The 25,501-nt window shown below is 43.0% G+C and overlaps 2 protein-coding genes and 1 long non-coding RNA gene across 5 annotated transcripts in view; 1 reads left to right on the top strand and 2 right to left on the bottom strand.

Annotated features, from left to right (window-relative positions):
• The window catches only part of TTC7A (tetratricopeptide repeat domain 7A), a 175,725-nt gene extending 172,294 nt beyond the window's left edge, over nt 1–3,431 (bottom strand). Inside the window, exon 1 of one of the 2 annotated variants that reach the window (XM_064648409.1) lies at nt 1,800–3,431. In XM_064648409.1, the coding sequence (XP_064504479.1) occupies nt 1,800–1,965 (166 nt within the window). In that variant the 5' untranslated portion in view covers nt 1,966–3,431. Of the gene's footprint in view, nt 1–890; nt 913–1,799 lie in introns of those variants that run through there. The other variant, XM_064648410.1, reaches the window with a different exon arrangement.
• A 14-nt stretch (nt 3,432–3,445) lies between these two features.
• Nucleotides 3,446–8,023, top strand: MCFD2 (multiple coagulation factor deficiency 2, ER cargo receptor complex subunit). 2 transcript variants are annotated; one of them, XM_064648429.1, is made up of 4 exons: nt 3,446–3,687; nt 4,484–4,632; nt 5,332–5,491; nt 6,609–8,023. In XM_064648429.1, the coding sequence occupies exons 1-4, from the start codon at nt 3,565–3,567 to the stop codon at nt 6,738–6,740; spliced, it is 564 nt and encodes a 187-aa protein (XP_064504499.1). In that variant the 5' UTR covers nt 3,446–3,564; the 3' UTR covers nt 6,741–8,023. The 2 variants fall into 2 exon arrangements, with proteins under 2 accessions (XP_064504499.1, XP_064504498.1); XM_064648428.1 differs by having other exon boundaries at nt 3,609–3,733.
• Nucleotides 7,067–25,493, bottom strand: LOC135411173 (uncharacterized). The gene is made up of 6 exons (XR_010429028.1): nt 24,004–25,493; nt 23,000–23,115; nt 18,776–21,348; nt 18,317–18,531; nt 16,371–16,482; nt 7,067–16,011 (listed from the first exon to the last, which is right to left on the bottom strand). It is a non-coding gene; the product is annotated as an uncharacterized LOC135411173 (long non-coding RNA).
• Between the last annotated feature and the right edge of the window lie 8 nt (nt 25,494–25,501).

Here is a 25,501-nt window from a genome sequence, read left to right as displayed (position 1 = left end):
ATTCTAGAATATGGGAAACATGACAGTGTACCTATTTCCATATTTTCAGGCCATGGGACAATTTATCCCCACTTTCCACCTATACACTACATACAGCATTAATAATCAGCTCTGTGTGCGGGAGTGGTGGTGGTTTAGGTTTTTTTGTTGCTGTGGCCTAACTGTTCAGCTGCATATCAAATTATAATGATAGCTCTTCCTGCTCAATTGCAGGTCTGCAACTAACTCGCATAAACAACGTACAGGTGTGTAAAATGGGAAGCATAAATGTTCAAGTATATTCCCCCCTAAACTTGCATGCAATAATTTCTACATACTAAAGACCTTTCAGGTAGTCTTTAATATCTTAAAACAAACTTAAGGACATAGGTAAGACTATGTACAATTAAGAAATAAATACACACAATCTCATGATGCAAACACTACTATTAAAAAAATCTAATCCAGGCAGACAATGGTTTTTAGAAGCACAAAACTGTACCCAGTCCCTTGCTGAAAGAAAAGTTCTGCAGCAATAACAAAGCATTACTCTTTCATAACCAGCAAGTTATGATGACATAGCAGCAAATTAACAAATCGTGTTTTTACAGCAATCATACTGTTGTTATGCCTCTTAATTACAAGGGAAGAAACTACTATGAACTCTTCAACTATTAATGCCCCCAAACTGCAGCGAGATCTCTGCACCTGGGAAGCGCTGCTGAAACGCGACTGAAGTTCAAAGGTTGGCCCTGTGGTTCTCAGCACAGGGTTCGACCTGCATCATGTACACACTTGGAAAGCCTCACAAATAAACACGTATTAAGCTACCAACATCTCCCCCACCATGCTTCCCACCGTGAAGTTTAAGGAACCCCTGGCAAGCTTCAATTAACTCTAGGGCCACATACCAGGAACACTCCTCTACAGAAGGGCTTTATTCATAGATGTAGCTCCTGTGACTTCAGTGGCAGAACCCTTTGTACCAGTGCCACGGGTAGGACCAGGTCCTCTTTGCAACTTACCTGCTGACCACAAACATAGATTTTTACACTTCCAAGTTAGGCTGCCTCACTTATTGCAAGCGATTTAATTTTAAAAAAGAAGCAAAGTAGTGTGTTGTAACAGGGAAAAAAAAAAGAATACATTTGCTATTTATGAAACCTGTTTTACATGTGAAAGGGTACTTGGACGAGCCCAAGCCTTTTAAATAAAGCAGGGCCCTTCAGAAATGGAGGGAGGTAACACAAGGGCGTCCAGAACAGGGTTGGGCAGGGGGCAAGAGGGAACGAGCACGACACGTATGGAGAAGCTGCAGACGGACATATCCAAACGGGGCAGGTTTTGGTGGGTGGCCCGGCCGGGCTGGTTGCATCAAGGGCCGGCTCGGAGCGGGGCAGCCGCCACCTGCGGCCGGTGCTGACGGCGGCGGGGGCGGCATCCCGAGCGCTCGACAGCCGCTCCTCGCTGCCCGAAGGGCTCGGCAGCGCTGACACGAAGAGGAAGCGCGGTGTGATCTCCCCGAGCGCCGCTTCCTGGGCTCCCACCGCCTCTCTCGGGCATCGTTCCTTCTCTCCCGCTGCGGAGCCGGGGCGCTGACACGGGACAGCGGGCGATCCCCCGCACCTCAGCGCTCCCCAGCCCGCTCCCGCAACCCCGGGAGCTGCGGGGCAGCCACAGCTCCCGCCCACGTCAACCCGCCGGGCCGGCGCTGCCGAGCCCGGGCGGCGGTACAGAGCGACCAGCCGGCCCCGCCGTCGCCCCGCGCCCGGGCGGGTCGGTACCGGCGGCCGCCCCGCTCGCCCCCCGCCGCCGCTTACCCGCGTCCTGCGCGTCCCTCGCCGCCTTCGCCTTGCGCGGGGGCCGCGCCGGCGGCGGCAGCAGCTGCTGTGCGAGGAGCCGGAGCCGCCCCCAAAGCCCCTCCGCTCGGCACCGCTCGATCTCCGCCTCCAGCTTCACGTGCGAGTGCGAGCCCTTGGCCGCCATCTTAGCGCCGGCACGGACCCGCCCCGCCCCGGCCCGCGGGGTGTCCCCGGCGGCAGCACCCGGGAGGCGCCGGCGGGGCCGCGGATCCGCCAGGTGCCGGGGGGCGGGAGCGGGTGGGACGGTGCCCCGCCCGAAGGCTGCGGCCGGGGACGGCGCCTCTAACACGGCCGCCACTCCCTGACACCTCTCGCCTGACGCCCGGTGCGCGAAGCCACGTCCAGCCGGGCGGGCGCTGTCCGGGCGTTGCGGAGGCGGCCCCGCGCTCCCTGCAACGCGCGAGAAGGGCCGGGGGTGCCGCTCCCCCACTGCGGCCCTCGGGAGTCACCTAAACCCCGGGGCTCCCTGCCGGCTGCGCCCCACGGCCACCCCCCCCTCCTGCAACTTCGGCACAGAACTCCCGGCTGGTGCGGGAACGAGCCGAAAGCCCGCCCGGTTGTCCGGGCCCGGGGTTTGCTCGGAGATTGTGACCTCGGGAGGCCAAAGCGGCGGCTGTGTAGGCGTCAAGTATGGGAACCACCAGACCTGGGGCGTTCGGTGCGAGGGGAAGCGCAGAGCACACACAGTTTATAAACCACAGAGGGCACCGGCGACAGGGCGCAGGGGTTTCCCAAAGGAGCAGCGGGGTGAGGAGTCTGCAGTCCTTTGTGGACGGGGCTGTTGAGGGGTTGGGGGGGAAGTGCCTGGAGCAGGAGTGGCCGAGGACAGCCCTAGGAGAAGGACACACTGCCCCACTGTCCCACTCCCTCTCGGCTGTGCCTAGGTGGTGGGATCCCTGTGGTGTGCCCTTTGGAAGGGTGTTCTCTACATATGGGGCCAGAGCGGCCGAGGCCCTGCAGCACTCGCACAGAATCCCAGAATGGGTGAGGGTGGAAGGTACCACAGTGGAACATCTCCTCCAGCCTCCCTGCTAGAGCAGCGTCATCCTAGAGCAGATGGCACAGGATTGCATTCAGATAGTTCTTGAACATCTCTAGTGAGGGAGACTCCACAGCCTCTGTGGACAACCAGTTCCAGAGCTCAGCCACCCACACAGAAAATAAGTTTTTCTTCATATTCAGCTGAAACTTCCTGTGCATCAGTTTCTGCCCATTGGCTCTTGTCCTATTGCTCAGCACCACCAAGAAGGGCCTGGCTCAATCCTCCCTCCCCTTAGATAGTTATAGACATCGATGGTGTCCCCTCTCAGTTGTTTCTTCTCGAGGCTGAACGGGCCCATCTCCATCAGCTTTTCCTCATAAGAGATGCTCCAGTCTCTTAATCCTCTTGGTTGCCCTCTGCTGGACCTGCTCCAGGAGCTCCATGTCTCTGTGCACTGAGGAGCGCAGAACTGAACACAAAACTCCAGATTTGATCTTACTAGGGCTGAGTAGAGGGGCAGGATCAGCTCACTTAACCGGCTGGCAATGCTCTTCCTGATGCACCCCTGGATCCCGCTGGCTTTCTCGTCCCCAAGGACACGCCACCTGCTCCTCGCCCTCCGGGATCCTTCCCCGCGCACCCGCGGTGGGCGGGGCCCCACCGCACCTGCGCCGCAGCGAGGGCTCCACGTGGAGCTCCGCGAGCGGTGACGTCGGCCCGCGGGGCGGGACGACGCAGCCAATGGGAGGGGAGCAGGGGCGGGGCGCGCGCCGGGTCAAGGGTAATCCGGGGATGGTGTCCCGGGAATGGTGTCCCGCCTGCGCCTCTCCCGGAGCCCGCGCCACGGCCCAGACCCGCCCGACGGTGCGTATCTTGGCGGCGGCGGGGCCTCTGCCCGCCCCGGCAGCCGGTACTGGAGGGCGGTGTGATGGGGCCTGGGCGGTGTGCGGTGGGCCCGGCCCCGTCCCGCTGTGGGGGGGACTTTCCCGGGGGATCCAGCCGGGTCGGGAGCTGGGAGTAGGAGGCTGCTGGCGGCCAACGCTGTGCCGGGGAAACCGGGGGTCGCTTCAGCTGGGGCTGGAGCACAGAGGGGCCGAACCCCCTAGCCCGCTCCTGGGCTCCCCTGGCCCCTCTGGAGCGCTGTATCCTGTCACTTCCCCGCGAAGGGAGCACGTACATGGCTGCATGACGTTTTCCAAGCTGTACGTTCCTTAGGGCATGCAGTCTTAATAGAGATACTAATTAGATGCGGCCGCTTCGAGCGAAGGTAAGCGACCTTTGCTCCCATGGTTGTGGGGCAGGTCTGCCTGAGCCTGGCGTGATTGGTTGTCTAGAGGGTACATGAAAACACAACCGCACCTGAGGAGTGCACATCTGCTATGTGGGAAAAAAAAAAAAAGTCATCTGAAAATTACTGCATGATACTGCATGATTCTGTGAAATAGGGACTCTCACAGAAATCCTTAATTGGAGCTCCCTGTTTTTCTGCTTCCTAAGGGCTTGAAATGAAGCGAGTTCTTCTATTCTAAAACTCAGTGGGCTTGATTCTAAGTACTAGGTAAATCTGCTGAAAGTAGATCACATTTTTCATCTGTTTTTGTGTTTTGTTTTGTTTTGTTTTGTTTTGTTTTTTTTGGGGGGGATGTTTTCCTTTTCGTAGGAGATCACAATGGCCCAAAGGTTGTTTAGATCACATTTGCTCTTCTGCTTTCTGGCTGCATTCTTCATCTCTGCCCTTGCTGAAGAACACGTAGGAGAGAGTCAACATGCAAATATTCGCCTCGATAAGAATTTGGTACAAGATAAAGAGTATGTGTTCCATGTTCTAAAAACGTAAACTTTACTTCTTAATGATTTTCTTATCTCTGAAGTCTTGTTACGTTGGACTTAAGCCTAGGGCACCCTGTTTCCTCAGAATGTTGTATGACTAGCTAAAGCCAGATATGAGACGTGCTTGCTTGATAAATTTGTAGAGATATGAGACCTAGAAAGGTCTCTTTGGAACCTTTAGCCCTACTCATACTATAAAGAACTTCTTACAGAGGTCCTGCTTACCCAGATCAGCATACTTTGGACAAAATCATATTCTTAACAGGTAGAGTTAGAGGGTTTTTTCTCATTTTCTTCTTCATACATGCAGAACAGTTCTAGCAGTAAATAAAACTCCCTAGAACACTTCATGGTTGACTGGGAAAGGTCTTTCTCCAGCTCCTGTGCTTTGGAAGACAGCCAAAGGAGATTTTGGGCACTGCTTCCATTGTTTTGATAGCCTGCTAAGTAGGCCAGAAGAAACAGAAATAGCTATCTAAGGTGTTAAGGCCACTACAGCACCTGTAACAACCAACCTCTGTGTCCCCTTCATCTTAATATCAAACTGTAGCTTTTAGTGCTTTTAGAAGAATAGTATTCGATCAAAGACTAAATTTGATGTAAACAGAGCATGACATATTAACTGACAGAAATGTTGTAGATTTTGTTTGTCTTTGGGGGTTTTTTTGTTTTTCTTAGGCACATCATGGAACACTTGGAAGGTGTCATTGAGAAACCAGAAACTGAGATGTCTCCACAAGAGTTGCAGCTCCATTACTTCAAAATGCATGATTATGATGGCAATAATTTGTTAGATGGGTTAGAGCTTGCTACTGCTATATCACATGTCCACAAGGAGGTAGGTGTAATTTTGTAAGGGCATGTGTGTTTGGAAACAGTTCTGACTCTGAAAGCAACTTACAACAGAACAGAACAATTGCAACACATCTTCAGTGCAGTTAAGAGTTTTGCCTGAAAATGAGATCTTTTTCTTTCCCCCTGATAGTTCTAGTTGCATTTATAAATGTACCAGCTTTATCACAGCTTTTCATGTCACACTGCGGTTTTCAAGAAGTTTCCATTGTAGTTTAAACTTTAGAATGAGGAAGGGCTGTAAAGTGAAAATGATTTTACAGAGGGCTTGTTTTGGTATGCAGGGATGGGGAGAAAGGGAAATTATCCAAAATGGGACATGAGGGTTTATAGAAACAGCATGTGATACGACGCTGTTTTCAGTGTCAGACTGTCACTGCTGTGGATACACAGGCTGTAGGAGATCTCTTGGATAACGTTAGTATTAGAAGAACCAGTTATGGGCTGCCTCTTTCTAAACAAATTCTTGTTACAGCCACGAACATTTAAAGACAAAGTAGGAGGATACAGCCATTAGGAAGACAATATGAACACATTATCTCATATTGATCTGGAAGTTACAATTCAGGATAGCATAACTTCCTGCATACACCTGTGGCAAAAAAATACCGAGCCAAGAATAGAATAATGACTTGCTGTTTCTTGTGCAAAGGCACCATCTTCTCATTTGTTTGTAAGGGGTGTTTTAAGAATTTTATTGGCTTTAAGCTACAGTGCTAGATTTTTTCACTACTCCGTTACTGTAAGGTGTTTCTGTATTTTATAGAAACCATAGTGTCTATACTACATGAAGATCCAAATAAGAATACATCTGTTAGATGGTTATCCATCATTATACATTGTGCTATTCAGCTTTTGGAACTTCTGACTAAGAATGTTAACCGAAAAGAGAGTGTTTTTTCTGAAGTCCAGAAAACCTGGACTTCATAGCTTCCACCTGATAAAAGTTGCTTATATTGATATAAATGTTTATATAAAACTTAGTGCCAAATTAGGCACCAAACATGAATGGCTTAACAAAAAATTACTTGTCAGTAATCTGTTATATGTGCCAGTAGGTGGGAAAGACTGCTAAACTGTTCCATGTGGTTTTGTTTTTGTAGGAAGGTGGTGAGCATACCCAAGCAATGAAAGAAGAAGAGCTGATTAATCTAATAGATGATGTCTTAAGAGATGATGATAAGAACAATGATGGATACATTGACTATGCAGAATTTGCAAAATCACTGGAATAAGGTTTTGCAGGGTGTTTCTCCTTCTAACCACATAGAAATGTGAACCAGTATAATGTGATTCTTTACTGTCTCATATCAACCTCTGTGCTGTGAGAAGGAGAGGTGTACCACTTCCAGCTGAATTTATTTAAAAGTTGTATTTGTTAAGAGACTGGTTAACTTGGAGTGAGAGCCATGTTTGACTAAACATAGCTACACATTTCAATCATGAAGCATGGAAGTGTCAACAGTACTCACATAGGGTACAGCTGGCAAACTCCTAAGTAGCTCTATATGAATACTAAATAGAATCATTAGCATCTAAATTTCAAGTTTTCAGTCATTGGGTTATATAGTACTTATTTGCTTACATCATCTTCAATTTAAAATTATAAAATATCCAGAGAGCAAGAAATGAGTACTGCATATAGTTGTATTCCAAGGATAAATGTTCTTACCTTCCTTCTAATTTACAAGGAAATTTGCAGATAAGTACAGGTGCTTGAAACAGCAGTTGTAGGGGAAAAGCATTTGAGTCTGTGTTACGTTTGAGTTCCAAATGATACCATATGAATTTAAACACAATCTTTGAAGAAATTATGTATTTTTAAATATATGTACTTCCTAGCATACCCTTACATATAAATATATATACACGTGTTTTTCAATGTCTTGTCCTCCACAGATTTACTTTTTGTATCTTAATTTACTGATTTTTTTTTTCATCAACCTTCCATGTTTTCTTAAGAAAATGAAAGTATTTTTATTATATTTATATGTTGTATCCCACCCTTCAGGGGTGTTTTGAAGGTCACATTAACAGTAAACCAGTTGAATACTAAAGCTTTTGTTCAATTTGGGTTTTACAGTATTAGCCAGCAGAATAATCTAAGTAAGCAAGTAACGCTGCCTTGTTAAGGTTTAAGTCCATATTCCTTGGCATTTAAATTATGGTATTACTTTCAGCAGGTATTTCATAACTTAACAGTTTCAAGATACTTGAGTGTTTGCAAATTATCATGGCTCTAGGAACGTTTTTACTGCCTTGACTCTATTTGGTAAGTCAAGCAGTTTAGGGATATTAGAGCAGTGATGTATTGCTGTGTTATTGATGTTTGGTGACTCTGAAACATAACTGAAATCTTAAATTGCATTCAATCATTATTCATTAATAAAGAATCTAAATGTTAGCCTATTTCTGTAAAATGTATAAAGAGCTATTTTCTATACAAAATTATTCTTATACAAGAGAAACATGTTTGTAAAAGAAATTATTTCCTCTGTTTAAATGTTTATGCAATGAATCCTGTGTGTCAGATTTTTTTTTTTCTTGTAGTAATTATTTGTTTTGAAATCTTTGTGGCCAAGGTTGTGCTGGTTGTACAAGCAGTAAAATTGAGTTGGGGTTGTGCACACTGGAGATAGGTACATTTCTCACTAGGACTTCTAGCCTTGTGTATCCTAATTTGCTGATGTGTTTCTAAGCCCATCTCTGTTACTAACAGTCACCTTAACAGAAAATTCCTTCTGTTACAGCTGGGTTTTTTTAAATATCTCTTCTGAGAGTGATTAATCTGGACTGAATGTTCAATCAGAAAAAAGTGTAGTACATGCTAGTGAGTAGGAGGGCAGAAGAGGTTAAGCTCTTCAGCTCTGAGCACTTAAAGCAGGTTGCCTGTAGACCTGCCAATTCCTTTATGTTACTGCAGTTTAACCCCAGCTGGCATCTAGGGAATGCACAGCCCCTTGCTCACTCTTCCCTGGTTGGGGGGGGAGAGAATCAGAAGGGTAAAAGTGAGAAAACCCATGGGTTGAGATAAAGACAGTTTCATAGATAAAGCAAAATCCATGCATGCAGGCAAATCAAAATAAGGAATAAGTCCTTCACAACTTTCCATGGGCAGTGGATGTCTGGAGAGCAGGGCTCCATCATGGTTACTTGGGAAGACAAATGCCATCACTCCCCCCCCTCTTCCTTGTTCCCCCTCAGCTTTATATGCTGAGCATATACAGATTATTCCTTTGGTCAGTTGGAGTCAGCTGTCCTGGTTGTGTGCTGTCCCAGCTTTCTGTGAACCCGCAGCCTCCTCCCTAGTGGGGTGGAAGGCAGAAAAGACCTTGACTCTGCACAAACTTTGCTCAGCAGTAATGAAAAATCCCTGTGTTATCAACACTGTCTTCAGCACAAATCCAAGCCACGGACCCATACTAGCTCCTGTGAAGAAAATGAACTCTATCCCAGTCAAAATTAGCACAATGCATAAGGCTCTGAATTTTGGGTTACTTTGGGATGATCAAGGAACTGACTTTTATGCACGGCTCTTAAAAATCGTGCTTTTCTTTGAAGCCTGTAAGGCACATTTATATACACATATGTTGTATTTATATACATATTTATCAACTGCTGTTGTATGTGGAAAAAGACATGCACCATAAAAGCTTTATATTTGAAATTATTGTGATAAACGCAGGTAATGTGAACATTTTCTGCCAACTATTTGAAACTTGGTTTTAAGGGTTCAGAATGATGTATGAATAGAAAAACAGTTTAATGAAACATGAGAACAAAATTAGTACCTTTGATTTCATGATGTGTGAAAAAAGATCAAAAAAAAATTTCTGCTTTTCTAGAAAGAACAGTTCAAGAAATGTTACCCAGCATGAAACTTGCATCATCATGTCTTTACTCAGCCTCCTAAAACAAATACACATATGTAATTAAGTGCACTTAAATGGTGTAACAGTTGACTAGGGAGCTTTCTCAGTTATTAAGTAGAAAAGCACAAAATTGCTGAGGGTGATGATGAATCAGACTTTTTTTCTAAAATATAAGTTTTGTGCTAATTGTAACTCGTGAAACCCCTAAATGTGCTAATACACGTCATATATATATACACTATTTCCTATATACATATATAAATAATAGAAAATACAGCCTTTACAACAGAAGTACTCATTAACTATAAAGCTGTTATGGCTTCCATATAGCAGTACTACCTCGATTTTACAGAAAAATAACAAAGCAGAAGGGGTGTATTTTTTACTGAAGGTCAGTCACACCCCAGCAGAAACAGAAGACTGCTGTTGTGCATGGTCTTCACATCTTCCCAGTCTGTGATCTCAAGGGATGGAGATTAGCTTTCCCCATTAGAGGAGAACACATCTGGCCTTGCACTACTGTATACCATGTGCACAGTTTAAAGTATTTAGATTATCTGCTTTCAGTTTACAAAATACTGTATAATTAGCAACTAAAGAAAATACTTAACCATTTGAAGCACTCCTAAACTGAGTGGGTTTTTTTAGTAGTCAATCTAGAACATAGTCTGTATACGACAGAGAAAGATCTTTACTGCTTGACCAGCGCCCATCAGAATGCTGTTAGTGACAGGAATGACTGCCTAGAACTCCCCATCAAGAGTTTTGTCTGCATATTCACACAGGCTTTACTACCTTTTTGGGTTTTTTCATTATTCACTTATGACCTCAAAATGTCTTAGATTCATTAGGGAATGGTTACAGACTTAGGAACCCTGATTTCATCTAACATAATTTTTAATACTACAATTCACAAGCAGAAGAAGAGTAATTCAGGGATAATGTCATAATCGACAGAGCCACTAGATAGCGTATGGACACCACAGATCAGGTCCCTGTGGCATGTAATAGAGTGGTTCAACAACTACTGGATTTCTCTAAACCATCACCAGTATTCTGATTACAGGAAAGGCTTGCTCCTCTGTCTTCCAACACCATATTGATAGTATGATGCCCACATTTTTATTAGTTTATATCTGTCATAAAATTGACTACAGCTAGGACTCGTTACTGGTAATCAATTTTCATTGTTAAAGGAATCCAAATCAACTTGAAGTGATAGTAAAGAAACCCCCATAGTGATATTGTCATTAAAATAATTGTGTAATAGGAAGCTTTCCAATATAAGTACTAGGCTTGGCCTGACTTCTTGACCATTTCTAGTTGACCTATGAGAGGGGCCATGAGGTATCTACGGTGGTCTCAACCAATATTAAAGAGTTTTGGAGGGTTTCGGGAGGACCTGAAGTCTTACTGCTTTTGTATTAGATGTCAGTAAGAGCTTCTGTCACTGTTCTTACAAGGCACAGGTCCAGTATGGTCTGATCAGCTTTTTTGCTTAAGGTGATGTTTATTGCTTGTTACTTCCTCTCCCCCATTACAGTCTCACTGTCTGTCCATTGCACCATGAAATAGCTGCATAGCATTTGAAGTTTTTAGTAAACAAAGAAGGGCAAGGATCATTGCATACCTTAGTCTGGATTATTTATTATCACAAGGAATTTGTGTTCTAAACACTTCATTAGTGCAGTTCCTCTATCCACATTAATGGAGATTCATTTTAAGGGCAGTTATTAATGCCTTACAGAAAGTTTATCTAAGTTACATTTTTTCTATGATAAATTCTGAACAGCAGCCTAAATCTTAAGTGCCAGTACAACTGTAATTGTCACAACCTCCCTCTGCTGAACAGCAGTTTTGCATGTAGGTAGAGGGCAGTGTAACATATGACTCAAAGTCTGCTGCCAGATATGACATTTTACAAGGAATCAGCACTGCAGCAAACATAGTGTCATCTTCTGCCACTTGATCTGAGTGACTGACAGCACTAGATTTCAAGAAGGCAGATGTCAATAAACTCAGAGAATTGGTAGGGAAGATCTCATAAGAGACAAATCTAAGGGAAAAACAGATTATGAAGAGTTGTCAGTTCATTCAAGAAATGTTAATAAGAAACCAAGTGCAACCTATGGCATTTCAAGGGAATGTAAGGAAATTCTGCAGAAGTCAGCTAATTCACAACCTTTTAATTGACCTCCAGCAGAAGAGAGAGAGATATCTGTAAAGCAGAAACTAGGACAGCTGGTTGAGAACCCAGCACAATACTCCATTCATGGGAGGGTGTGTGTGGGGGGAGTTTATAGAGTTAGTAAAGACAAAATGCACTAGATGCCACTAGCAAAACTTACCAAAAATAAAAGAAATTTAACAGGTAAGGTGTTGAGAGAAAAACAAAGGGAAGTTTGGACCAGTACTCAATGATGAGGGTGTGCTATCAGCAGAGAATGTTAAGGAAGTGGTAGAGTTTAATGCCCTTTTTTTCTCCCTTTTTCATCAATCTTTACTAAAAAGGTCAACAGCAACCAGACAGTGCAATTATTTAGATGGTAAAATTTCAGCCTAAAATATGCAAAACTTGCTTAGAGAATAACCAGTTATGTTAGATGTCCTCCTGAGTCTGAGCCTCAGCAACTTCACTCTAAGAGTCTTAAATGGACATTAAAGTACTAGCTGCAGATGTCACATATCTTGAATTTATTTTTTTTTATTTAATTTTGCAAGGCCTTTAGCAGTACTTCCTATAATATCCTTATGAGCAGGCTAGTGAACTGTGATCTAAATGAAACTGCTGTGGGAAGGGGCAGGAGGTCAAGTCTAGTTGGATAATTGTATACACAGGGTAATTCCATCAAAACCTATCAAAATATGTGTGTTTTGCAAGGAATTCTGTGGGCCTTGGTCTCAGATCAAGTTTCATTTAATGTTTTCAATGAAGGCATAGAAGATGGAATATGAAGTATGAGTCTTGCAGACGGAGCAAGGAAGGACTGCAGATGTTACAGATGATAAAAAAATTAGAATTTAAGATGATCTTGATATATTTAGAGAAGTCATCAAAATGGATGGAATACAGTAGTACAAAGTGCTTACACAGAAATACTCATCTGTACTTGCAAAACTGTTTAAGTACCACTTCACAAGAGAAAAGATAGGGTACTATGGTGGAACAAGCACGAATGGCAAAGCCATTGGGATGTCTAAAGGGTCTTAAAGACTACTGAAAGAGTCTATGTGGGCCGATCCCCACAGTCAAAGATTCACCTGGAAGACTGCGACCTGTTTAGTGCACTGTACTTCAAGAAAGAGATGAAAGAATTGGCAAAGAAGATGGGCAAAAATTGACAGAGGTCCAGAAAACATGAGGGAAGACTGTGAGAAATGTGAGTTTTTTTTCTGAAGAAGTAACAACCAAGAAGAAGGAAGGTTAATAATCTTCAACTAAAAAGCTGTTGCAAAGGAACTAATATGTCCTTGGTGGAAAGATCAGGAAGAATAAAACATGAAGAAGCATAAACCAAACAGCTTGGGAGATTTAGATTAGTCATTGGACAAAACTTCAATATCAATGATAGCTTGGGATGACATGATTGCAGTTTGGTCTCGGGATAGAAGGGTGGAGTTAATGATTCCCTCTAGTGAAAGCCTGTCTCTCAGTGAGTCAATAACTGTCAATAACTCAGGAATCCTGTGCTCAGCTCCAGGTTTCAGAGAAGTCTTCTCCAGAATCACACAGTCCATCCTACTCTCTCCCTGTTGTGAGGCCTTTCTCTTTTCTTTATCATATCTGTAGACTATTATGAAGCCAGCCATATTCCAGCTCCCCCCTAATTCATCTAGATGTCAGTTTTACATCTCACCTTCTTACCATCATAGCCCATTTTCCCTCTTGAAAGCCCCTGAAAACTTGTTTGTCATTTCTGCCTTCCCATCAGGCAGTTCTCCATTCCCAGGAGACAATGGCCACTGGGAGAGTCCTGCTGCAGTCAATTCCTGTGCTGCATGGCAGAACAGTCTGCAACCAGCAGCGTCCTGCTCAGTCCTGTCAGGGTATGATCACTGTCAACAGCACCTAAGTGCAAAACCCCTCATAGTTCCTACTGAGCACATTCAAAATGGGGTTGCCAAGAGCCAGAAGTGAACACTTTGAACCAGAATGGGAGAGAAAAGCCTATCCCTGACTTCAACATAATGCTTCACTTGTGATTCAGGTCCTAGATCCAGAGCACAGAAATACCAAATCTTCTTTAAAAAAACCCACAAACACAACAAACCCCCCAAAAAACACACCAAAAAACCAACACTAAAACGACTGTTAAATCTTTAAAATGACAAAGAAAAATCCTAGCCCTGTTTTCAGCAAGTAGTCAACTATTTAACTGAGAATATAGTGTAAGAACATTAATACTGAGTAAAAACCAAGGTCCATCTAGCCCAAGAGCTTGCTCCAAACAGTGGTCAATAACAGATGCTGATGGAATAATAGATAGAGAAAGAATGGTATCATACTTCTAATTACACACACGGTTCCAGCAATTTGTAGGTCAGGGGCTTTACTGCAGCGACAACAAAACCAACTAAGTCAGGAGATCAGAAAGATCAAGGCTTAAATGTTAAAGTCTGGGAACATTATTAACTAAAGCCAAGGTCTCACGGAACATGTCCCATGTCCCATTGTCAATGGTACGTGCTGGGCAGACCTGACTGTTTACGTTGCTCTGCTATAACCTTCAGTACAAACTAAGGGGGTGATGCAGTGGGTGAGTGATCCAAGGAGAGCACATTAGTGCAGTGGCATAGCACAACTATACTGTTTCCAGATTTCATGTTCTTTTTAGAGTGAGAGATGCTGAAAATTGTCTAATGAATGTTTGCTTCTGGTTTTGGTCACACTTCAAGAACCATCTTTAAAATGATGCAATTATGAGAAAGTTCTAAGCACATATTTTGAAATAAATCCTCTTTAAAAATAGAACACTGTGCCTCAGAACTTACTTTGTCATAAAACCAGAAATAAACCACAAAACACATATGCTGAAAAATAATATTGACTTAAGTCTCATCATGTGTGGCTCACAGCCATCACAGACTGACATATTGGCACAAATCAGGGCAGGTGTGAATTTTTTGACACGAAAAAACACTGAGATGAGTAGAATGAGCTTTGAATGCTGTAACCTTTGGGAGAGGTCTCCAGGGACTGTGCAGCATGACTGTAAAGCCACGCTGTCAGCTTCAGCATGGATTGCAGTGCGAGTCAGGAAACACATAAGTGAGGATTTTAGACAGCAGTACCTGCAGATAGGATGAGTCTCAGAGAAGAAACATGTCTGTTTAGAATGCATGCAGAGTTGTTTAGAAACCTGACATATGACACCATAAATTTATGAGCACATTGGCACTGACTAGTTGAGTTAAGATCTCCAAAGAGCACATAACACATATACGTACACACTGAGGCAGGAACCACTTTCAATAACCAAATAATTCTGTCACCAGACAGCCTAAAACTGTTCAAAGGCACCATTTCTAGCCAAGACCAACAGATCTGAAATATTTTTTCAATCTCTAGGAAAATGAATTTTGAGGATATGACAAACTAAAAAGTCTTTAGGAAACTCTCCAAGCAGATGATCTCATTTTTTTTAGCCATCATCTCTCTTAAACACCTTGACCAATTTCCTTCAGCTCTTCCAAAAAATTGGTCCCAGAATAAGATTATGCCTGTGAAGCTGTAGGTGAATAGGGCTGATTTTGGCAATGTGAGGAACAGGAATAAAATAAAGTTTATAATGAAAACTTAAGGACATCTGCATTTTACTGAATACTGTTCAGTGGGATCTATATAATGCATGATCTTTCCATTGCAGCAAAAATATAAAGTACTTTTATTGTCACCAAGGGAAAAGACCACTTCCTCCATATGAAGTCCTACCTATAAGCCAAAAAGATCTGTCAGGTCATGCAAGTATTTTTGCTTCCTCCCATTAAAATGTTTATAGGATCCAGATTAATTTCCTAAAGTCTTGGCTTAAGGATCTGCACAGTGTATTACACCATGTTGGTAGTGCAGAATGATGAAAATTTCCGACTGCAGATGTGCCTCTACCTTATTAAAACTGCAGCATGGCACTGACATATTGAACTAGCATTAAATGAGCCATCCAAGGTACTGGTAACACCATGGCACTGCCATAACAGAACACAGCACACCTGCAAACCCCCCAGCAAAGCAGAGCAGTCAATGGCCAGCTATTGTTGGCAGGCCATCCAGAACACTGTCTTCCTGAGATAATGCCACTAATTGGATCCAAGCTATCTAGTTTAATGGGAATTCAGGTTTGTCAGAGCTCTAAATCATGTGAAGGTCCAGTAGCACGGGTAGTTAAATGAAAGCATTCTGTGTGGTTGTAAAGTCTGCTTCTAGATACTTCCTAGCCAATAGCTCCTACAATTCACATTGATGCCCAGCCTGGGAAAACATAGCATACACAGTTTTTACTGAAATCCGGAAATTTTCCGGGTTGGATAATGTTAAGGAAAAACTGCTCTAGGGACCTTACATAAGCCTTCTCAGATTCTTGTGACAGGTAGAGGTTCTTTCTAGGTCCTTGTAAAGCTCACTTAATAAAAATATCTGTAGGGAATGAGAAAGGGTTATATAGGCTGCAGATCAGAGAGCATGTTTTCACCCAATGTGGAACTGAGCTGTCATCTGCAGATACTACTCACAGAAATACATATCATCCTCAAAGTTACATTAGATCTGTTAAACCCCACCTCACTCCTGACCCACACCCATGCCACTTATTTCTTGTCACCAAATGTCCTCCCAACACAACCACCTCACCCAGGGACAATGCTGTTGTACTTTTCAGCCCAAAAGCTCTTCCTGTTGACCTCTGCAGTACTGTTTGGAAATGCAGAGGAAAAAATACCAACGTTGATTTAGTGGACCAAATAAAAGCCATTCTAAAAGCTGCCAAGCTAACTGACCTCCAGGATCTAGCAACATCAGCCTGGTGCTCAGACCAGCATGGAGATCTGAAAATCTGGTCCCGATCCTATATGACAGGGATTGCTGGTCAGAAATATGACAACTGGACAGCTGTGAAGAAGGAAAAGGGTGAGCAGAAGAAAGCTATAAAGCCATAATACCATGTGCTAAAACTTAAGCCATTTAGACGCCATCTTCCTGAACTGTGCTCTCTGGTAGCATAATCTCAGCCTGCTTAAAACAACTTCTGTTGACAACATGGACTACAATATGGAACTAAATATGTCAGTGGACAAAGTACAACCTCAAAAGACATTGGTCAGTTTGCAAGAGGTTACAAGTGTCAAGAATATCTAGCAACTTGACAGCCTTGGATATGGAACCTCTTGCTGTTTAGCAGCAACTCTAACTTCAGCCTGAGCACAGACCACTGGGGAGCACATAACTCCAGATGTTTTTCCTGCTCCCTCAAGAAATGAGAAATGTACAGCTATTCCCTGAAAACTTGTGTTCAAGTGACTTTTCAGTGATGCATGAGCTTGGCAATGCCATGACTATTCATCTAGGCCCTTCCACACAAAACTTCAGTTTCTGGTGACATATGGCATGGGAAAATTCAGCTCAAGCAGCTGAAGTCTGGCAAAATTATAAACAACCAAAAAGAAAGCCTTCTAATGGAGACTGTTAGACAGCATTAGCTATTGGACCACTGTCATCATCACAGCCAGAGAATGATTTAATCTGTCAGTTATGTGAGCACTAGGAGTGATGAATAGGTCTTTGTGTTCATTCACAGCAAGCATGTACCCAGAATGACATACAGTGTGGTGGGTTTCTTTTTTGTCTGATAGTCCACTGGATCTCTAAAGAGCCAGGAATTTGCACAACACAGCTATCCAAAGCAGTGCCACAAAAGATATCACTTGTGTTCATAAAGAGGGATTCCCAATGTGCTTGACTAGTGAGCTTCTTCTCCAACTTGTCCATCATTTTCCACACAACTTAAAAGTCCCATGTCAACAAAGTTGCCCAGTTTTTGCCTCAGTTTTAGCCATTCCAGATGGCCACAATTATAATCAGGGTGGCACAGGGGCACAAGTGGAGCTTGTCCATGACTCCAGCACCTGGTACCACAGCAGCCACAGGGCTTCTCTGCAGAGCCATGCCACTTAGCCCTGCCACTTAGCCCTGCCAGGGCTACGCTAGTAGCCCAGAGCTTTTGATGACCACACTCCCATTGGTGCTCAGCTGTGCTGTCAGCACGAGGAGCAGAGCAGGGGCACAGGGCTGCCAAAGAGATTCCTTTGCAGTTTTCTGACTCCTTTTGTTGCTGCAGTAGCACAAACAGACAAGAACAGGGCCAACAACTCATATGATGTTTTTACCTGGTATAAATGAGAGTAGAGAATGCTCTATCACCTTTCCTTAACCTTCAATTAGCAGCTGGACCTAGGGCCCCATCAATCCTTACATGGGAGTATCATGAAAGATTTGAATGGTGTTGCCCATCTCTACCAGAAAGCAAACTAAACCCCAGGCAGAGGACTGTCAGATCTGGCTCCTAACTTTTATCTTATCTGACCTCTGCAAAAGAAACTGTTGAAGTTCTGGCAAGCCATGAACTATGAGTAGTCACTTAAGTCCATCCCTGTTCAGTGAAACGACAGGAGTGAAGTGCTTAGAGCCAGGTGTGTGCTTAAGTGTTCCACTGAAAGGCATAAACCTTGAACCAAGGCAGTTTTCAGACAACGGGAGATAAGGGAAAGCGGGAATGTTCACCTACAGCCATTATTTCTGAAGGCACACAAAGGAGTCTACTGTCCAATGAGAGAGAAGCCAGATGCATTTGGAAAACACCAGACCAGAAATGAAGTTAAACCAGGACACTACACGGGGTAGAGTTTGCCATTTAAACACAACAAAGAAAGACAATGCAGTCCCATACCTGTAAAGATGCAAGTCACTTCAGGCAGTTAATAGGTTCATTGAACAGCCATCAACCTGGAAAATTAGAGAGAAGGTACCAGCTTCTCAGTATGTTGTGTGTTCTCTCCTTTTGATAGATGACTCCCAGAAGTCATACATGATTTTCATAAGGTGAGATAATAAGCTGTCAGTTGTAGGAAGACTACAGTGAACCACACAGAAAATCATCATGGTCTGAAAATCAGAAACATGCCAAACAGCAAAAACAATTTCTTTCTTTAAAAATAAAATGAGGGAGTGTTTTAAACAAGCTAGCTTTGGCTTACAAGTAATATTTAGCCATCAACAAAATTGGAGGAAAGTATCTATTTGTGTGATTCCTGAGTGAACAATACACAGTACATCTGTATACCTTACCCCATATGTCATATACATGTTTCGAATCTCAATAAATATACTTATTCACATATTTACTTACAGAAGTGACAGGGAAGACTTAGATTGTATCAAATCCTTCAAGCACAGGACATAATTTTGAACAAAAAATGAGGTAACTCGTGTAACCCATGGCCATGACACCACATGGGATGTGCTGACAGGATGGGATGTGGGTCTGGCTCTGTGGGGCCCATGGCCAGGGCAGATCTGTGGGCAGATGGAGCCTGGCCCTGCTGTGACATCACTGGGGCAGAGGCTGATGAGATCAGGGGGCTGACATGGGCTACTGGTCCTTGGGAAGGTTGAGCAGGGACTGGACACAACAGTAGGGCCCCTTGGTACCTCCAGGGCCCTGGCAGCCATGGCCCAAATGCCAAAGTCATCCCAGGCCTGTGTGAGGACACATGAGTTAGAGGCAGGTTGTGCAGATACAGCTATCTCCTGCTGTTTTGAGGTGAATCCAGCAGTGCTGGCAAGGCAAGGATGTAAACTCCATTATCCTGATCCATACGGCGAGTTGCACCAAGCAGGACAGACACTGTTAGCCACGAAGCACCTCCATTCCTAGCAGTGGGGAAGAACAGGTTTTTCATGGCCAAGAGTGTCAGGAGAAGAAAGAACCAACTTGAGCCAAGCAGTGTCATCCTCCGCTGCTCCACTCTCACCCCACTCTGGGGCTGTCTGTGACTGCACTTCCCAAGGGACTAGAGGAGGAGGTTGGAAAACTGAGACTATTGCTGCCTTCTCAGCACATTATTTGCCTTGAGGAGGACCAGACACTAGGGTTTACTCAGGTGGAATACCCTGCATGAGGCCTTCATGTATTGGTTTTTTGGTTTGTTTTTTTTTTTCATAGAGAGAGTCAAAAAATTGTCAGCAAGTGACAGTTTGGGTTGCTGGGCTTTAGTGGCTTTTAATTTTCTCCCCTTGGTGATTTGTGCCAACTGTTACTTCATGCATATGGAACACACAACTTCCAGCCTTTTCTCACTGGTATGAAGTAAGAGTTTGGCACGTGCTGAAAACTACAAACAGAAATTCACTCACTCTCTCCCATCTTTAATGTCAATACTCACCAGTAATTATTTGGAGAATTAAACACGTAGTCATCTTGCCGTCACCTTAATTCTCCACATTAAAAAGGGATTATATAACAAATTAGGCTGATTTAGTCTATTTTCTAGGGACTTACCCACTGGTTCACTCTTTATTAAATTAGCAAAGAAGCCTTTGGCTTTCAGACATGTTATGAAATCCTTCCCAAGCTGAGACCACCGGTGCTAGGAATTGCTGAAGTGCTTAAACTGCTCTGGAACCACCTCCTTGGAATTTACAGAGCCTGAACTCCAGCTGACCCACCATGAAAACATTCGTGTAGTCACTTGTAATCTGATCTTCCGACATTTGCCTTCCAGTTTAGAGAAAGCAATCCCCCAATTCACCAGGGTCATAGAGTCTTCAGACTCTTTCCTATGCTCGTTTAAATATAACCCAGGGTTCAGATCTAGGGTATGTGACAATGGAGTCTCTGCTAATTCTCTCTCTAGTGATGGCTTAGCGGGAAGCAGCAGTTGCAAAGCACAGCTGGATGCCTTTTCACCAGTTGTGCAAGAATATCTACATCACCCTCAGTGATGGGGATGTCTGCTGACCAGAAGGGTAAGTTGCAAAGACACAGCATGTCTTATTCCTCCTCAGCTGACTGTGTGTTGGAGAACTAACGCTTCTTTCATAAAGAATTACACAGCATGAAGTCTGCTGATTGCCAGTCATCTGAAGGCCTGATGCAATGCCCACTGAAGCTAAAGGCTATTTTTCTTCTGCTTTTATAGGCTTTGGATCATTGCCTTACTCAAAACACTAAACCTTTGAGTATTTTGGGCTTTAGGGTCAAATGCTCTTATTTTCTGCATTCTTTGCTTTTAGCTGTAACAAGTCCATGTCACCACCACAATGACAGATTTGATGGCAAACAGATCTGTGAATCAGCACAGAAACAATCATGTACTCCCATTTTTTCCCTTTCCTTTCCCCAGCTTCTCCCTTGAGTGTTTAAACCCAGCTGCTCCAGATAGGCCATTCATTGGAATTGTAACTTACTAATTTTAAGCAATCATTTCCAGGTTTCTTATAAAAGAAGTTGCTTATCTATTTTAAAGAAAAATGCCTGATAAAAACAGAAAAAGAAAAAAGAATATATATTCTGATTTTTCCAAGACTAGACAGTAATTCTGACCTCCTGTACACTTCTCATTAGTTCGAGCTGCATGCCTTTGAAGCTGTTCCTGAAATGCTTGTGAAAGATGTTGGCCTGAAATATGGGACAATCGAGCTCACCCATTTATGTGCATCACTTTTACAGCAGGGGCAGGGAAAGGGTGTCCTGTCCTCCCTGTGTTTGCAGCACTTGCTTGAAGAAGTACTAAAGGACCAGTTGCTGATGACAGCTCCAAGTGCTGCCCACCATCAGGGTTTTCACACAACAGATGTGCACTCCTGGGTACTTCATCAGGCACTTCAGGGGGTGGTTAGGTGACCATAGCTTTTGGTCACCACTGGTGGCACTTGTTCTCCACTAATGATCCATCCCCCACTCAGTAGATAAATCAGAATCTGAAGAGAGAGGAAAATAAAATCCCTTGTTTTCAGAGTTACCGATACTCAGTTGATTGTGACAAATAAATGTTCTGGTTAAATCTGACCTATATACAGAGAACTGAACTTGACTGGCAAGGTTTGGAAATGACCACAGTGGGTCTAAAAAAACCTCGTTCCTCTTAGTTTTGATTTCTGTCATTCTCTGCTATGTATCTTTTTTGCCCATGCAGTCATCTCATGACTTGTTAAACATACTGCTTTGAGAAAGCTCAGTTAAGGAAAATTCAATATAAAGCCACATTTTTTTCCAGTAGCCTCATGCTCTACCACAGTTATAAAATAATGGTGTTTATCCAGCTGCAGAAATTATCAGTAACGTTTAAACAGCATTGAAGTTTCCTAAAAAAATGTTTATGGGGGTGCTTTTTTTTATTTTATGAAAATCTGATTCTGTCAGATGCTTTTTTTTACTCCCAACAGCCTCTGACTTAAGAACAGCTAAGCATTCTCATGGGAGAAACATACTGTACCATGCCTCAATAATCATTAGAGTAATAAAGTCACTCAAAGGGGAATTAATTGATCCTAAAATTGCATGCAATTATTGGACAACTAAGTAATATTTCATCTGAAGTTGTTCATAGTTAGAAAAAACTATATGTAAACATGCTATGTGAGATTGAAACTGTGTACTTCTTAAGGAGTCATGGCATACAAGCTATCTGCTTGTATAAAATGAAAAAAACAGCCCTCAAGTGACCAACCACATGGGTAGCAATAGTGGTTCTATTGAAGAGATCTTCACACTCAGAAATGAAAGAATTTGCAGTAATTTTCCTTCCAATCATGCTATTACATGCAGTGTGAAAATAGCATATTTCAAAATCTCTCCCATCAAAAACTAAAAGCTTCTACCCAGTCGGAGTGGACACAGAAAATAAAGAGGCTATCTTAAAGAAATGGACAGGGATAAACAATCTATTTCTATAGAAAGGATTTCTACACATATCAAAGTACTGACTCAATATTTGGATAATGTACTTTTTTCCCCCTCATTTTCTTACACTTCTTCAGGATTTTACAGTGGTGATTTAAACATCTCCAATTCTGCAGCCTGCTTTATCGTGATCTATATGTAACATGTCCCAGCAGAGATGTGAACTACATGCTCCCCCTTTCCAATACACACAGCTTCAGTTCAAAATGCAGCAGTTTCTACTCTTCCATTAAGTATTTTTCTCTTGGTCCCCAGTGTCAGGCAGTATTGTAACACTTAAATGTGATATTGCTAATATTACATAAAAAATGTCTCCTGTTCCATAAAATATGCTAGTCCTGTAAAAGTGAAACTCTGTTGAAATATTGATGACTCAAATGGGTGCCAGGCAATCAGACATTGGCAGCTTCTGTAGAATATTTGTGACCTTCAGTTTTAGTCCAGCAGCACGGACAGAGTGGTGTTCCATTGGCAAGCCCACACACTTGCCCAAAAAAATTCAGCCTTTCCCCTGGTGCAGTTACATGGGATTCAAAACACCACAGACAACTTCTGGCCTCTTCAAGCAGTGATCACCCCCAATTATGGCATTCTGCAAACTGGGAAAACAAACAAAGAAAACTAAACTAAAGAAAACTGGGTTTATAAAAAATACAGTAAGGGATGCACCTGGAGAGGTTTCATGGAAGTTCCTTGCATTATCCCTGTTGGCAGCAAGCAGAACTTGTGTTGCAGGGCTTCTGGGCTTGGGTCTACAGGATTGCTACAAAACACCAGAGCAATGCCTGCAGCAAGAAGAGAAGAACAACTCAAGAGTACATAGGAATGAAACTAAAGAGAATGACAAGCAGATTTCAAGAGCGCAATGTCAAGATGAAGACAGGACATTGAAAAAATGGAAGTAGGAAACCCTTTCAAAACCATAAAGTGCTAAAAGATTCATTCAGAAGTGTCTCCTCCAAAACAAAATATTCCTATTGCCTCTCTTCATTGACATGGACATTTCCATGGGGTCTGGAATCTGATCTGGCACATCTAATTTACAGCTTATAAAATTTATTTACTAGAACAATATACGATGGATTTTAGATTTTAGATTAGTATTTCGTACTACGGATTTTAGATGAGTATTTTATTTTTCCATGGAATTCAATAAAGTCATGCCATCAGAAAACTTGGCTTTGCATTCACATAAAATATTTTATCCTAAAGAAAAATAGAAACTGCAATCAGATTGCATCACTTTATATTGTTACAAACTGCAATTAATCTGTTCAGACTGAAAAGCCATATGAGTTTTTTACTGAAAGGCATTTCATTAAGTTTCTCAGTTGTTTACATGTAATGCAACATGACAGGAATTTGTGTGGAGATGAGAGAAAATGAGCTATTTGACATTAACTGTATGGAATCCTCTCTATGGCTGTTTACAGTCTGCAGTGTATTGGCAGGGCTGATTACATGGATAAGTGTAGGATTCGTAGGAGGATTTCTCATATTGAGTTGTCCTTTAAGGAACAGTTGGTGAAAACTCACAGTGTCTTTGGGTATTCAGGTCTAGCAAAGTGAGCATTAACATCATCAGTTTCTAGCAAGAGCAAACAATAAACCTAAAAAATGGAAATACATGAATTGTATTAAGCAGGACAGGTAAAAAGTAATGTGATTCACACCTCCCACGTGAAACATTGAAGTTACCTCCTCCAGTCCCTTTATTGTGGAATGCCGAGATGGGTGATGGAGTCCTGCAGAATGTCTGGGCAAAAATGATCAGCTGGGCACCACAAGGTCTCAGCTGTGACCACAGGAGATGCTGTGCAGAAAGACAAGAAGCAGGAGATTTGTGTTAGGCAGGTACAGAAGATCTGCCACCATGCCTGTACAGTAACTAGCTGATGTTAGCTTGGATGTAGAGAGTCAAGGTGAGTAAAGGCTCTAGGCTTTGTGCTCAGGCCTGGGCTGTAGGCAGGTTTATCCCATTTAGCACAGTTCCTTCAATTGTGAATTTTTTCTATATATATATTTTTTTTTTGGCAGGTTAGCCTAGACAGTTACTTAGTTAGAAACAAAGGGGAGAGGGAAACCTTCTCTCTCCAAAAGCCAGAAATAATTAGATTGAAAACATGAATCCTGAAAGTTCAGGAAACATGAAGCAATTAAAAAGGTCCAAATATTTACTTATCTGTTTGTTTTAAACTTCATACTTGGCAACTTTCAGACAGCCTTCTGAACTGGGAAAGAATTAGAAGTTTGGGAATGAGATTTTTGAATGTCTGAGATGCTTTGGGTCAAAAATGAACGATGGTCTTCTATGCCAATTTAGGACACCTCAAATAAATAGCATCAGGGATCAGAGGGCAGATATCCAACATTTGCTGTCACTTTACAACGCTTAAAATTTAGTACTTGAAATATTGAGAACCCCATAATCATCAGACACTTTTAAAATCTTTGTTTAAAACTTTTTCTGTGTCAGAGAAGAGTCGTTTTCCTTTAGAGATGAACCTCCCCATCATCTGGGAAAGTGTGTTTGATGATGGGAAAGGAGGAAAATTCATTAGACTAATCAAGAACTCAACTGGAAAACGTGAGTTCATTCTCAAAAAAAATAATATGCTCATGGAAAACCAGCTGAAACTTAGGGCATCAAATGAATCAATTTTGGAAGAGGAAGAAATTACGTTACTGGTGTTAAAAAGACAAGTTTTGAGACAGATGTCATTATTTCTTCTGCTGGCAGAGATGGTGCTGAGCAGTGATGAGAGCAGTCATGCTTGGCAGGTCCCACTCCTCTGGAAAGTTTTGAGACTGCTGCTGAGCACAGAAGGATGTTGGGATGTCTCTGCCTATCCCAGCAACCCAGCTACCTATCACAGAGATGCCACACTGACCTCCAGGCTAGTGGCCTGTGCCCAGTAGCTTTGCTGTGAGACTGGACCAGTCGTTGGCATGCTCAGGGATTTGCTCAAGACGCAACCATTGCCTGCCTTCACCTGGGAACCCTCCTGGTGCAGGGGCTGAAGGGTGACATGGTTTGCCTTATTTACTTCCATTGGTTGTATTTGGAGAACTGAATTGGTTACTGGATTTTTTAATGGATTTGCTTTTATTTAGGACTACTGATACACAGCACGTATTGCTCACCATCCTCAGCAAAAAAAAGTACTCCTC

Source organism: Pseudopipra pipra, chromosome 3, assembly GCF_036250125.1.
Source record: "Pseudopipra pipra isolate bDixPip1 chromosome 3, bDixPip1.hap1, whole genome shotgun sequence".
NCBI classification, from domain to species: Eukaryota; Metazoa; Chordata; class Aves; order Passeriformes; family Pipridae; genus Pseudopipra; species Pseudopipra pipra.
The sequence above is the reverse complement of the archived record's forward strand: the minus strand, read 5'-3'. Positions and strand labels throughout refer to the sequence as shown.